Raw genomic sequence first — 15,976 nt, 5'->3', positions numbered from 1 at the left:
GCAGAGCCAGGAAAGCAGCCAGCCATCCTTTACCTCAAAACAGATTTTCCTCTCTGTCAAACAACGTCCTACAATGGCAATGTTTAAAATTTAAGCATGTGAAAGCCCAGCTCCCAACTACACAGCTTTTTTTCCTCTCCATCCCTCTATGTACTGATGTCACCAAAAAGAAGGAAGACATTTCATCAAGAGCAGCATAAACTTGGGACACTCATTCCTTAAGTGCAGGCTATTACAGAATTAGAGTCACATTTAGCTTTCTTTTTGTAGAATACACATGCAAGTTGGCTTAAACATTTAGGATTCACTATTACCAGATTTATAAGCCTCCTGCTTAAATTCAGATGAATAGCTCCCACTGACTTCAGATTGATTTGAGGATGGTCAGCAGCTGGGTGGGAGGAAAAATTTAAGCATGGCCTAGTCTTACCAGGGGCAGATCCGACATGGAGAGTCAGCTTACCATAGTCACAAGGCTTCCTTTGAAGCACCATTTTTCAGGTGGGTAAAAAGTGTCTATTTATGTCTTAGACTCACCCCAATTTTGCTTATAGTTCTAGAACTGTGCTTTTGTGCAATAAGCCAAAATGCTGCCAAAACCGCAAAATATTTGGTTTAGCACAGGAAAAAAAGTTTTTATTTTGAATGATCAATGTGCAAGGAATGCACTGCTCATAACACTGAAGGAAAACAATGTGTAACTGAAGGGCAGTGATGCTGAGTTTGAGGGACCCAAAAATAAAATTCAAATGAATGTTTTGCAGCCAAAAATGTCAGGAGACAAGCATGTGGTAATTCACACATGTATTATCCAGATATCTCTAATGTGATGGTACGGGAAACACAACTATGCAGAAAGTTTTAACCTTTGAAATGTCTCACTCTCCTTCCACTTTCTTTGTATCTTTGAACTCTTAGTTGTATTTCTCATAGCAATGTACTATGTGACTTCTCTTTTGTTTGGAGAGCTAATAAGGCAAATGTCTGTGCCATACTTTCTAGACACCTACCAGATCATTAGCCTAGCAAGGATGCCAAGAGAACAGTTCAATAAACTTTGGCCAGTCTGACAGTCTCCCCTGATCAAACAACTCTTTTCATTTGGCTTTAAGGCAAGTGCATCCCTAGCATAAGTACTCAAAATGGCATTCAGATTGTGTGAAAAATGCTTTTGTGATTCGAGTCAATCAGCAATGGCATCAGCAAATGCTTGCATCTGCTGTGTTGAAAGTGGATACATTCCATGGGATAACTACAAATAATAGTTCTGAAACTTTTTGACCAAATTGCCAAATAAAGCATTGAACAAAAAAAAATAGAAGTATAGTAAAGTAAAAGAGATGAGGTGGCAAAAACAACTGATGCTTAGAATAAAATAGAGGAAGTTGAGGCAAAGCTAATGGATATTGCAACAAAGCAACTAATGTGTAATAAAATGCTTATGTGTAATAAAAAGCTTGATGAACTTGTACAAGATGTAGCAGACACTGGTGAAAGGCCTCCCTCCAGATGACCACAAGAGGGACAGGAAGCCAACGACCACCTGGAAAGATTATGAAATTGCTGATCCCAGCTTGTTGATACTTGCTGATTCGGAATAACACAAGCACACTGGAAAATGCTTTGTAGGCTTAAAAACAGTATATATGCTCTGGTGAACTTGTAGTGGTGTGCGCCGTGAGTAGAGCAGTGACTCCCCAGCCACCCAGAACTGCTTGCTTTAAAATAAAAGATATAAAAATGAAATTCAGTTTGGCTATCAAAATTTTATATCAGGTTGTTCTTGCTTTGGGCAGGCTCTACAGCCAGAACAGTATCTTTGATCATAAATCAGGCAGCTCACACTCAAAGGCCACGTGCAGCTCCATGCAAAAAACACCTGTCTCCATGGGACTTCACTTGCAAGCAAACAAGGATGTGAGGTTCTCCTCACAATTCAGTATGAACAACTACCAGGAAGCAGCTACTACCTTATGCAGTTATGAATGTCTCTCTTTGGACATTAATTAAAAACAAATGTTTACTGCCTTTGAACTGCCAGCCACAGGTTCATGATTCAAGATTCTCTCTTACCTGGCCATTGTACAGGGTACATAGACACATCTCTAACATATGGCCTCATATTGACCCAAACCTCACAGCTCTTTGACAATACCCGCTGCTGTGACAGGAAGATGTGACCAATGCCAATTCAGCTAGCACAGAGCTGGCACCCTGCAGGAAACCTCCATTGCAAAGGGAAGGGCACCATGGACCAACACCTCACTTTTAGTCCAGTGTCCTTTCCCCAGCAGTGCCCCTGAAAGCAGCAAGAGAGCCAACAACTTCATTGCCAGGGGCAGCTACTGCACCTTGACACATACAGTAATTTCTTCACAGTGTGGCAGAACTTCTGTTCCAAAACCCAAAACCCCAGCTTGTGAAATTGGGACTAGCTCAGTTTCAGCACTGTTGTTCTGCAGAGCTCCCAGAACACCACCAGCTTTCACCCTTATCCTGAGATGATACAAGCTGATGTATGGCAGACAAAAGAGCTCCATTTTCTGTCCCACAGCAGATCAAACCTGTGTAATCTGTTTTGCTGATAAGGATTTTTTTTCCCAACCTTTTTACTACATAGACTCTTGATGTCTTCATTTAGCTCCAGCACACTAGAAAATAATAATATATAACACCCCATTCCTACTGAATTCACTGAATGCTGGCTTTTGATGTGTACCTTACTCCAAAATGATGTTTACACCCTTTACTCTGCTCCTTGTAACCCTAGCAATCATTTCAATTACCTTGCCCAGAAGCCTTAAAGTACATGCTACGGTTTTCACTTTTTTTAGTTCCACAAAATTTTAAGAGGATTGAGTTACTAGTCCTCACAGTTTAATTCCCTATCCAATTGGAGGGAAAAAAAAAACCAAGAAAACAAAACAGCAAGACTCTATGGTAATACAGGCATGAGACTTTAGTTTAAAGTGTAAGTGTAGACCAAAAAATTATGTGACATGATGTTTTGCTTTTTTTTTCTTCTTAGGGGGAACACGAATTAAAATAGATATGAGGACTTAAAAAAATAAATTGATCTGCTGAAAAAAGCTCAGACAGGGTTCATACACTATTATGCATGTTTTGCAAAAATAGCACATGAAGCACAACAAGGTACATTAGATGATGATACATGAAGGCTGGGATTCACCAGAACTTAACCATAAGCTCTTGCACACATTCCTAAGTCAGAATCCTACCCAAAGTTAGCTCCCCTTAGAGTCAGTAGAGAAAACAGATGCTTTCAGAGGGACTGCAGTCTAGCCAAGAGGTGTTCCTGCCGACCAGGAAAAGGGAGATTACAGCATGAATATGCATGCCAGGATGTAGGCTTCTAAATCACATGCCATCTTTGAAAACAGAAATTAGATGTAATGAGCACAGAACTAATTCCAAACAAGTTTGAATACTAAATTATCAGCTCTGTCTAACAGCAATTCCACTGTTACAACCAAAAATTTATGTTTATTCTGAAATCAGAACACCCGTCCTCTGTTTTTCACCCTCCAAGTTATTTAAAGGCTTGAGATATTGATTACTAAATTACAGAATAATAAACAGTTTTTCCTGAAAAAAAATTTAACATATTTTAATAACGAGATCACTTTTGATAAATCACACAACTCCAACTTACTGGCTTTGACAATACACGTCACAAAATCTTGGGAAATACCTATGCTTTATAGACTTCTCACGAATTCTCTGGAGTTTACATTATTGCCACCCTAATAAAACATCACTTTAAGCCGAGACAATAACAAAACAGGCCCCCCTTCTGTTTTCTTTGGGAACTGATAAGGCAATCTGAAGGTGTGGGAGGTGATGACAACTCTTCTCTTTGAAAGAAATTAAAGTAATTAACTCTTTCAAAAGGAGTGGGACTGTCAAAAGCAGTCAGGGTCAGATCAACAAGCCGTGAATAGTCTGCACACTCACACTCATTTCAAGTCTGAAAAGTAAAACAACTGCCTTCTGCAGAGCCATGTTTATTCTTAATGATTACAGACCTTTTTACCCCGGCTTGTTTGCCATTTGTGCTATGCCAGTAAATAAAAGATGAACGGCTGAGATGCAGTTGCTGGGATGCACTGTGTTTCCGCAGGTAGCACACAGCCTCTATTAACCCTTTCTTAAATGTTCTAACAAAAAAGGGAAGCCTTTAAATACCTGTCAGTGAAGCGATCTGGAGTGAGAGCATTGTATCTGTCGGGAACACTGCAGACTGCCTAGCACAACGCCTAACCACACTCACTGGGAATTTCCATTGACTTCAATGGGAACGTGAATGGCATTAACAACGAGCTGCGAATGAGATCTGTAAATGTGTCTGCCTCTCCTTGATTTGCACCAGTTCTGTGAGACGTTTTTCGCTTTGTATTCTACACCTCTATTTTTGGCTGAACACGAGTACTGAGATAGGATGAAATCAGAACTATTAAGGAAATATTATTTAAGAAAGATAAAATTAAGGAAGGAGAATCTAAAAGTCTAAAGAATTCACTCAGCACGCAAATGTAGCCATGTTCTTCTTCATGCTGCTCTCCAGCCCTCCCAAGACCTGCACAACCTACACAGTCTGTGAAGGACACTGAACATCCCACTCTGAATGCAGGCAGCACTAAAATCGTCCTGCCAGGAATTACCCCAGGCCAAACCCTGGCTGGGTGACTTCAGAGGGATACCCTAACCGGCACAAAAACCCATAAGGGATTTTGCTGGAAAGGTAATTACAGCTTCCCAGCCTTCTGTAGAATGCAGGAGGTACAGCCCGCCCCAGATCTGCACTCCCAGCAGACGAGTCAATAGCATATCCCTGACAGTTTTTGATGAGAAAGCCAGAACATCCTCACAAGCTCTGAAAGAAAATCTGTTCCCTGAGGCTCAAAGGAAAGAAAAATTCCAAATGCAGAAGGCTACACGAGGAATAAGTTCAACCCTGTTTTACTCCGCATTTTCTATCCATCCCTATAGAGACACCAGCAGCTGCCCCACTCCCGCTTGCCTGGTGCTGCAGGTGCCCAGGCAGCAGCTCACCTTTAAGAGGATTGCAAACCTAAGCCAGGAGAGCAGCTAAACCACAGCTGACAGAAAGGGTGAAAGCACAACACGGTCAGCACAGCATCTCCCGTGTTCCTGATACAAAGTGCTCTGCTGACACCGACCTATTTACAGCCCCGACCTTTATGCGGTGCAGCTGGGTGAGTATGAGCAAAGTGCACACACATCTACCAGCAACCACCCTGTAGCCTTCATCATCTCCCTTCAAAAAGGGAACACTACATGAGTGGCCCTTGATAAAAACTGGTGTTTGCTTAAACCTCGAGCACACAAATTGAGCTTGCTCTCTAATATCTAGATTTAATAGCAAGCTCTTGCCATGTGCAATTTGTATTAATGCTTTTCAAATACGGGAAAGATCAACAGGTCCAATCAAAGAGCTCATAAGATTTTTATGTGCAGATTTGGGGCACAAGGAAAAGAAAGATTTAGAAAATCAAGTGCAATTAAGTGTAGCTAATGAGGTTAGGACAGCTGTGTCTGGTGGCACCTCCATAACCAAGAGACAGGCTGTGTGCTTTCTGACATCACCAGGGATGCAACACCCTGCCACCAACCCCAGCACTGCACCCACTCCTCTGAAGCAGGACAGCCCATAATACCCACAGGTGACATCCAGTGGTCTCCCCACTCTGGCTGCCACCTACAGTGGCACAGCTGATTCCTGCCCATGCTGGCCTGAAACTTCAGCAGCCTCCTACATGTGTGCTCGTTCTTCTTCCTGCTCTCTCTTTTGAAAAAGAGCAGCACTTGCTCATGGTTCTCTTAAATGGCTGCAGAGTCATTTCGATTACAATAAATCAAGAAATATTTTAAAATGGGTTTTGTGCAACAGTGACAAAGGCATTATGAGAAACAATTTTTCTCCCTGTAAATTCATCAGCTTTACTTTTTGTAACTTCTTACCACTGAAAGCACCAGTTTGCATGGCTGGTGCCACAGCTGAATACAGGAGCACTTCAGTGACAGAATGAAAACCTGTTTGTATTAGCAGACAGATCCTGGATTTCTCCATTCATCAATATACAGCCATGATTTTCACTTCTCTCTTAGTCACCCTCTAATTATTTTTTTGCCAGAGGAAATGGTTCTAGCACTGCATGGCTGGGGTGTGAGAAAAGCGAGCACCTCACATCTGGGGGCTCTGGAGGGGCTAGTACAGGAGCTGCAATTTGGGAAGCCTAGAAGATTATTTAGGCTCAGTGCCAGCAGTGACCAACCCAGCTCATTTCCTCACCCTGCCAAGTGGAGTCTTTGATAAAGTGATGGGTCCAAGAATTATTGTAGCTGAGTTGCACCTCATAAAATTGACTGAAGTCACACCCACAGGGCCCTGTGAATGTTCCAAGTCACAGCTGCACTGCTCAATTCACACATGGTGTGCTCCTGCCTCACCACTTCATAATGCATTGTTTGAAACTGCAAACTATGTCATTTTCTAAAAAAACAGTTGCCTCACTCTACTACAAATTAGTAGTCGTTTCCTTCCATTTGAAGTATTTTTAAAGATGCTTGTGGGGAAAAAGATGAACAATAAAATCATTAACATTCTGTTCAACAGAACATCAGACATCCACAGCAAGAACCTATTCCTCAGGAGTAGTCGGTATTCTGCTGCATGTGAACTAAGGCAAAGTATTGTCCCAGAAAAAACAAAAATAAATCTGTGCTTTACCATCAAATGTCCTGTTTTCCGCTGGTCCACCATCAACTTCTCACAATTTCTTTCTCCTCATTTTATCTGACCTTGCTGTCCACAGGCTTCTGTCAACTTTGCCAATTTTTGGTGGGCACAGGGATGAAACTGTATTTTCTCATGCAATCAAAGCTACTCCAAAATATTTTGATTCCTTCCAGTCTACATTCATGAAACACCTTCTACGCATAACCACTGACACAGACTCATTCAAGTCTTCTCTGCCTTCATGCCTTGTCCTCAGTGACTTAAAGTGATGTTTTCTGCCTTGGTATAAAACTTGATAAAGTTCAAACACCTTCATCTCTGGGTTGTGCTTTTCCTTATTCAAGGGCTTCTTTTCCATCAGTGACTGCAGGCTCTAATCTCCCATACAAATGCACTATCACCCTAAAGAAATCGTTGCCACAATAAATGCCCAAACAAACACTTTATAAAAACAGAAAAAAACAAAACAAAACAAAAAAAAAACCAAACCAAACTAAAACAACAACAACAACAAAAAACCAAACAAAACAAAATAAAACAAAAAAACCCACAAAATGCACAAAATTACAGATATTAGTCCAAACACTGTTTGGCACAAAGCACAGGTAGTGTGGTGCTCAAGTTTGCAGAAAGACAGCACATTCTCTCAGGGTTTAATGTAGCATCAGAACCTTCAGGCAGTCTCACGCTTCTGGCATTTATCGTATCCCTGGGAAGAGCTCAGTGAAGGCTCAGCTCACGGTGTGCAAGTGACTAATTCAGGTTTCCAAGATTTGCAAAGACAAGCCGTATGACTGTGCAAGAAACCAGACTGGCTCACATGAAGTCATTCTGACTTCCAGTGCAGTATCAGGAGTTTAAAAAAACCCTTCTAGTGAATATTTACCCCAGGAAAAAAATGAGGCCTTTATGATTTGTTGCACTTTCTTCATTCACTGAGGTTTTTTTCCAGTTGCCTTGGATGCCTAAAGCACATTTCTGAAGTTTTCCTATTTCTCTCCAGCAATTTTTTTCAAACATTGCACATATATTACAAATTAATTTTCAAAAATAGCTGATACTCAAAAATGGAAGTTGATATATATGCTTGCATAGGACCAAATGCATTCACACAAGGCTACACAGCCATGCAATACATGTGATTATGCAACGGTTGCATGTATAGGCAGTATTTGATTTACTCAGTACAAAGCCTCTTTACTCAGTACAAAGAGTCTTTACTGATGCTCTGCTGACACTTTCCTGATCTATTTTGTCATCAACTTGCTCACTAAGTGAACACAAACATTTTTTTGTTTCACAGCTGTTCACTAAGTGATTCAGGTATCATGCCTGTGTACTCATCAGCCTTCTAGAAGCATGAGCTCTCTATAGACTATAAATCTATGAACCACAGCATATATTTTGTTCATACTTCCCTTTATTTAAAAAATAAATCCTGTGGCACTCAGGATGCCCTGCAGGAATAGATTATGTTCAGAACTTACAACGTTTTGGCTGTCTGGGAAAAACAAAAAGTAACTATATGTATGTATATGTGCGTCTTTGATTCCATCATTTTTTAATAATAATAGATGATGATAAATCAGATTCTGATCCTGCAAGCTTTGCCACACAAAATATCCTTACTCTGGTTGTTGTCCTGGGAATCAAGCATGGATGCTGAGAGTGAGCAGGGTCCCCCCTTCAGGTATGAGCAGAATCAGTCTCACATTTCCTGCCAAGGCTGGTACAAGGCTCCACTTCTTTTACTGCACAGCTTAAAAAAGCCCCCATAGAAAAATAAACAGTGCTGCCTTTTACTACACAGTAGAAGAAAGGGCACATTTTTAAGAAGAAAACACCTCTAATGTAACCATTGGCACAACATAGAGGTGCTTAGGTTCTGTAATAAAGAAACAGGGGTGGTATCAATGCTTTTACAATTCTTTCTAAGGAGTGCAAGGGTAACTATGCATGAGTTCTGTCTTGCTGCCCTTCCCAAAAAGATCCCAAGTTTCTCCCATGGACCACTGCAGAGAGGAGTAGCACTCCACTTTTTGAGAAATGTTCAGAACTTCACAGAATAAAAGTGAGGATTGACATAAAACAATGAATTTGCTGTTGTTCAAACCCTAGTTAATCCCCTTCAAAAACCAGCATTTTCAGCATCCACCACTAAAGATTGCCAGGCCTCATCACATTCCCTGACATGTGATTTGGACGTTGCAACATGTGGCATTTTTTTCTATAGGGCTCTCTTAGTAAGGTGCCGAGCATGTTCCAGGAAATGTTTGACACTGCTTGTATGCAATCCATAGGAATTTTTCTTTTTTGCAGTTTGTTGTTCATATACTGCTGGATTCCCTTTAGCTTGGGCTCAATGACAAGCCCTTTCTCACATCACTGACACCAAGAGAAGTGTGTCTCCAGGAAGAGGCATAGCCCCATCTCAGCTGCACGGTGTGCCGTTCTTTTTGTCCCTTTCAGCTGCTTTGCACAACAGTCACATAAATGAGCTAGAGCTGCTGTTCCCTGGCAGCAATGCAAAATCCCAGAATTACTGTTATCACTCGAGTGTACAAATTACACAGCAGCAATAGATTCATTCTTAGCTTCGGGATCCTCACCCCCTTTTATCAAGATGGCAACACACCACAAAGAAATTTTTCAAATTTCACTGCGTTCCCTACATTTTTCATTCCAAGACAATGCTTTCCTATTCCGCCTTCCTCTTTCAACGCCCTTATGTCCAATATCCTATAACCTCTAACTGTAGCCCTAACATTAAGTCTCTTGAGGACACAAAGCAAGGTTATATTCAGGCCATAAAGCAGAATATTAAGCACTAATTGTATTGGCTAAATCCCCAGAGAAGCCACACCTCCGCCTAAAAGTCACGGACTTCCAGACCTGTGCTGTAACCCAGAGAGGGAAATGTGAGGACATGACTGCAGAAGGCTGATGGCTGGGCCAAAGGTACCGAGCAGCCCTCACGGATAAGCCCTTTCACAGACTGACATCAGCGACACTGCCGATTCTAAAAGCGGAAACAATGAAACCGACACAATCTTAGGTGGAACACAAGCGCACGGCATCAATCCCATTCCCTTTGATCAAGGTGTCCCAAACTCTAAGTACGCGCACCCACGTATCCCGAGGCAGCCGTGCCGGCTCCCGCAGCGTGCCGCGGTGGGTGACACATCCCCGGGGACAGCCTGGCCGCCACCGCCGCTCCCATGGGCGCTGCGGCTCGTGCGGGGAAGGGCGGCCAGCGCCTGCCCTGCCAGCTAACCCGCGCCGGGCATTTTGGGGAATGCGGGCGTTTCTCGCCGCAACGGGCGCTAAAGGCAGCGGCACAAAGCCGCTCCGCGCCGCCTGCGGACGGCGGCTGACAGCCGGTGCCGGTGCCGCAGCGAGCGCTCCGGGGACAGCGCCCGCCGCCGTTACCGGCGCACAGGTGCGGGCGGCACCGGCCGCGCCCCCCTTACCGGGCTCGTGCTCGCCGGGGCGGTCCGAGATCTCGATGACCAGGAGCTCCCGGCCCTCGGCGCTGCGCCCCACCGTGTAGATCCTGCTGATGGCGGGGCACTGCAGCCACACGGCCACCAGCGCCTCCCGCAGCTCGGCGTAGCGGTGGTACTCGAAGGAGATGCCCTCCTCGGCGCTCAGCCGCCGCCGCCGGCTGGCGGCCCCCGCCGCCGGCTCTGCCGCGGCCCGGCAGGCAGCGAGCACCGCACAGCACAGCGCCAGCAGCAGCACCCGCGCCGCCATCCCGCCCGCCTGCCGCTCCGCCAGCGCCGGCGGCACCCAGCGAGCGAGGGAGCGAGGGAGGGAAGCAGGGAACGGGAGGGAGATGGGCGGGGCGGGGCGGGACCGGAGCGGCCGCTCCGCCCCGATCCGCGGCCCGAGCGCTCCCGCGGAGGGCGGACGCCGCGGCCGCACGGTGCGGGGGAAAGCCGCTCAAGCTGCTGCCATCCATCCAGCTGCTGTCATCCAGCTGCTGCGATAAAAGCGCTGCGAGAATCCGGGTGCGCGCTTTCCGCACCGCCTCATCAGTGTATGCGGTCCCAGCGGGTTAACGCGCTGCCACGAAGGTAAAGTAACAGCGTGCTCCATGAATGATTCAGTGCTATCGCAGGGCAACACAAATGCATTTGATTGACAAGGAAAACTATAAACCGTCATCTGCAGGGTCGCTTTGCTCCCCCTTTATAAGGCGTCTTTGCCGCATTACAGAAAGGAGAGGATAAAGCAAGACTTATTTTCTGATACTGACAGTACTTAGAGAGCACGCTCCAGTCTGTTCAAAGCAAATGCTCACGTGAAGAACCATTCACCAAATATTAATAAATCCGTTTCTTTTAGACCGCAGATACTACAGGACTTCTGAAGCCTTGTTTTTTTCAACTTGTCTTCATAGGCACAGCTGTTTAGATTATGTTAAAGCAGCCTGCAAAGGACAAGTTCTGAAAGCAAAAGGCTAAATACTAAAGAGCAACTTCCATATCTGGTTGTTGATTTGGGCTTTGGGTTTTTTTTTTTTTTTTGCTTGCTTGATTTTTTTTTCTTTTTTTTTTTTTTTTAAGGACACAAGGACTTGCTGGAATATTTTGAGGTTCAAAATTTTGAAAAGTGCACATCCGATTCATCCTTCTACAAACAGAATTTTGTCCACAATAATATAACGTATGTTTATTCTGATCTCCTAATTTATAAGGGTGAGCCTGTATAACATCTCATTCTATCACCAATTAATACTGAATCAATTTTCAGGAAGATTTTTTTTTTAATAATCTTTGGTGATATTATGGATATTTTCCTAAATTGTGGGTGTCTACTTCAAATAAGGTGATAATGGACACAATCTCTTCTAAGAAAATGTTTGCACTGACCTTTGGTGATGTACCAGCTCAGAAAGTGATCCCACATCTGAAACACAGACCTAAATGTACAACTACTATACATAAATACTTGAATATCTGTCTCTATTTACCTATACTCATTACCTATACTTGTTACCTTCCAGGGCCCTGAATGTCAGTCCTGAATTATTTGATGTGTTTCTTCATAGCAAGAACCAAAGTTCAGCCCTTCCACTTTTCACCATCTTTCAAAGCCAACTGGGTTCAGAAGCTGCCCTGCCCACTTTAATTCCAGGCAACCACGTACAAAGGCACCTTCAGAGGACTCTTTGTAGCCTACAACTCTTCATCCTTACTGCTAGAAAACTTTTGGAGATGCCTGTCATAGTATGTTCCATTAGCTCTGAGATTATTACAACACTAATTTGCACTCTTTTGCAAAACTTGGACGTAGAGAGACTCCTTTATATGGTGTTTTCTCTGACCAAGATCACTGAATTTAAGATCACAAAAGGGCTCTCTCTCTGACTTCTCCCCTTCCTAACAGCATTAATTGGACTACATTAAAAAAAATTTTTTTGTGACATCACACTGCTTTAGAACAATGTGCAACAACGTGTGCAGCCTCTCAGTGCTCCAAACAGGAACTGCAAGTAATGGCAGCTGACCTAACATTCAAAAGATTCACCCTCTTTAGCAGTACTGGTTACACTCATCACAGGCTAAATATTCCTTATTTTCTTCATCACTTTTCCTTGCTCTCAATATACAAAGTAAATAAATCTGCTGATGCTGGTTACATTATCATTTTCTGGGAGAACTTTCTGATCCAAAAGCCTCCCTTTTGTTCTTTGTAGCAACTGTCATTGGCTTCTCTTCTAATTTAATTTACCAAAATACATCACTAAAAGATACAAGTAGACTGGTAAATCATCTATTTATTTTCATCTCCTCAAGCAGTGAATTATTGTTCCACTACATAAAAGTAGTCTCACACCTAGATCTGAATGGATTTACTTCTGTTTTCATATTTATTCACCCCCACTCTTAAAAAACTTAAGACAATGTGTATGTATAAAAACACATGAGTATCTTGTGTAAAGCAGGGTGGTTTATATACTATCAAATATTTGAGCTCACACATACTAATTTATTTTTAATAAGGGATTAAAAAGCAATGTTTAAATTCTCGGACAGCATAGGAGCATATGCAGAACTGAGTAGGAGGAATAAATTGATGGCTTCCTTTGTATCTAATCCTTCATCCTATTTTCCCTATTTTTTTCAGGGATGATTATCTTCAAAGGCCAAATTTCTTTGTAATATGTAAAAAGTTTTGGCACTTGCCTCAGTCTCAGAGGAATGCTCCAACCCCAAGGGCATTCCCAGCCTGTAAGCATAACCAGGCACCTGGGCATGGCCTTGTAAGCTGATAGTAACAAGAGCAGTGAGTAGAGCACAAGTGCTCCAGGAAACCTACTGATCAACAGATTTTAAATCTGCTTTACCTGTCCATTATATCTGAATTCAGTGCAGCAAATAGTATGTTATATTTTGCCAACAGCCTAAATTTGGTAACTAAAAAAACAAATTAATCAGCATTTCCAAAAGTACTTATAGACAAATCTACATGTACACAAAACATACATATAACACAAAACATACATATAACACTCATACGTAGAACAAAAAACATGCATAGAACACAAAACATACATAGAACAATTTACAGATTACTTCATTCCTTTGGCCAAATAGAATTTGCTGAATCAAATTTTCCAATACTTTTGACTTGCCTGAATCTGTCTTTTTCAGCAAATCATTATTCACCAGGAAGCATATATTTCCCAAAATAAACTCACTCACAGAATTTTGTTAACAGGACTTACAAGTCTTTGAACATTTTTTTATTTTTGTGATAAGACAAAAAGGCTAATGCAACTATTTTCTTTTATTATTCAGAAAGATAAACCTAAATCTATGTCCATTACAAACAACTGAAGAACATCAGAACTCCTAAAACTCCTAAAACATATGGAACATCAGAAATCCTAAAAACACTCTATGATTGATAGCAGATATTTACATTATTAACAACAAACTACTGCTAATACATACACTATGGAAACAGTAAACTTCTCTGGTTTGTATTGGGAAAGAAGTTTTAATGCTAGGAATAAAATTACCCCATCAGTTTAAAAGAGAGAACAGTTGATCTCAGTGTTGATAAACCAGGCAAGGAGATGGAGATAGCTATAAGTGTAAGAAGATTTTACAAAACTTACCAGAGTGCTGATTATATTCCCATGTACTGCACCTGACAGCTGTGGTCACTTGAAGCTGTGTCTTCAAGACAGAAGCATCTATTTCCAACCTTCAAAATGTCCCAGTGGCTCTGTTTCTTGGATAGACTTGCAAAACAGGGTTGAGATATAGGAAGTTGAGGCTTTTCCAGTACCTTGAGAAGGTGATTAATGTAAGGCAGGGCAAAAGAAATACCACCACCAACAAAAAATTAATAATAAAAATACAGAGAAGTCACTTATGCAGGAGGTTACAGAAAAGGAGAGGGGAAAAAAACCCATTCCAAATTTTTTACTGCAAGACCAAATCTTTTATTGCCTCCAGCTGGTAGATTACTCACACATGTTACTGAAACCCAGCCCTAACAGGTATTTAGAACTGTTCCCTTGCTGTGTGGTGACCATCCTGTACATGTAACAATTCTGCATGGATACTCTATAGGCTTCAACTTCAATTTCATACAAAACGTATTTGACATTTGCACCTATACAAAATAGCAATGACTTATTCCTGCTTCTTGTTCAAGATTGCAGGAGTACTAACTGCTCCTGGGATGATGGTAGGTCCTGGATATTGGACTGGAATGCTGCTTCTGAGAGATGCTACAGCCTGGCTATGGTGCCAAGTACTCACACAGAGAAACTGCCATGCAGGATCAGTGTGAGGGTTTGAAAAACTGGCTGATAGGGCTTTTTAAAAGTGGTGAATCATGATCTTAGAGGAGCATTCTTCTGGTCTTCCCCAGGGACTGGTATTTCAAGTCCAAGGGTTAATTTATTCAGTGATTACATAAATGTGAATCATAACTGATTAAAATGTGTGGATGACAAAGAATGGTGAATAATAAGAATATAGCAGCTCTGGAATGTGATTTACTTGGTAAGTCAAGCACATTTAAATATCTCAGAGCAGCAAATTGTGAATTACACTTAAGAGCAAGAAATGTAAAACACAGATGACAGTCTGGCAAGCAGAATTGCCAGAAGCATTGAGAGATCACTAAAGCTGGGTAATCACTGTATGTTCCAGTGCAATGCTTAGACAGAAAGATAATGGTTGAGTGGGAGTATGTGATTATATCACAAGGTGGTCTTAGAGAGAACAACGTGGACACACAGTTCTGGTATCTACAGCTGAAACAAGACCACAAATTCAGAGACAAGCCACAGCAGTGATTTGAGAAACAGAGGGAATGCTTTACCCTGCAGGAGGATACCATCTGGTGAGCTGGTGAAAAATAAATTGAAAAGTGATTTGACTACTGTGTTTACTACCTTCACAGACAGAAAATTATAGCAAGAACTAATGACACAAGGTTGCCTTGTACCTGGACCTGCCAGTTACAAGTTTCAATGAACAAGATGTGCCAGAGGGGTGTAGCTGCCAGAGCAAGAGAGGCAGCCATAATTGGGGCAGAAATTTGGAGGCAATTAACCAGACACTGTGGTTAACAATAACCATCAGTAGCCATAATGAAAGTTTCCATAAGGTAATTTTTCAACAAAAATGAACATTAAAAATCTAGAAACATATCACAGTTTAAAAAAATTATCATAAAACATGCAACATAACACTGTGAGGAAAATAAATGAAGTAATATAATCTTATGATCATAATATCAATCAATAATAATATTTTCTGGCACACTGTGCTGTAGTGTAAAATAAAGCACCTTAGTTTGTATTTCATATATCAGCTGCCAAAAGCAGTTGATTATTTTGCAATCCTAATCATTATAGTTTATAGTACTTTCCCAGTTTCCATGGGGTTTTTTTGACATTGACTCCAAGAAATTAATTCGTGGTTTACATAGGACTTAATTATTGTCATATCCTAAGGCATAGCACAAACTGTTATTTCCCACAGATGAGCTTTAATTAAACTAAACCAGACTTTCAGGAAAAGATAAAGTAGTGGAGAGTGTTCCTCCCCCACTGATTCCCCTGTCCTACCTTACTTAAATCTGTCTCCTTGTTGAAGAAGATAAAGGACAACTGATTGTGTAAGGTTTTGTTATGCATTGTGAAGACCCAATGTTTATCTTTTC

General features: G+C 41.8%; 1 protein-coding gene across 1 annotated transcript in view; it reads right to left on the bottom strand.

The window, feature by feature from the left end:
* Positions 1-10,963, bottom strand: part of CPE (carboxypeptidase E) — a 57,598-nt gene extending 46,635 nt beyond the window's left edge. The window contains 4 exon segments of the mRNA XM_066548248.1: positions 10,252-10,582; positions 10,585-10,623; positions 10,626-10,766; positions 10,769-10,963. Coding sequence (XP_066404345.1) covers positions 10,252-10,582; positions 10,585-10,623; positions 10,626-10,766; positions 10,769-10,948 — 691 coding nt within the window. The 5' untranslated portion in view covers positions 10,949-10,963.
* Positions 10,964-15,976: the final 5,013 nt, after the last annotated feature.

The sequence above is a fragment of the Molothrus aeneus genome, chromosome 4 (assembly GCF_037042795.1).
Source record: "Molothrus aeneus isolate 106 chromosome 4, BPBGC_Maene_1.0, whole genome shotgun sequence".
Classification (NCBI taxonomy): domain Eukaryota; kingdom Metazoa; phylum Chordata; class Aves; order Passeriformes; family Icteridae; genus Molothrus; species Molothrus aeneus.
The sequence above is the reverse complement of the archived record's forward strand: the minus strand, read 5'-3'. Positions and strand labels throughout refer to the sequence as shown.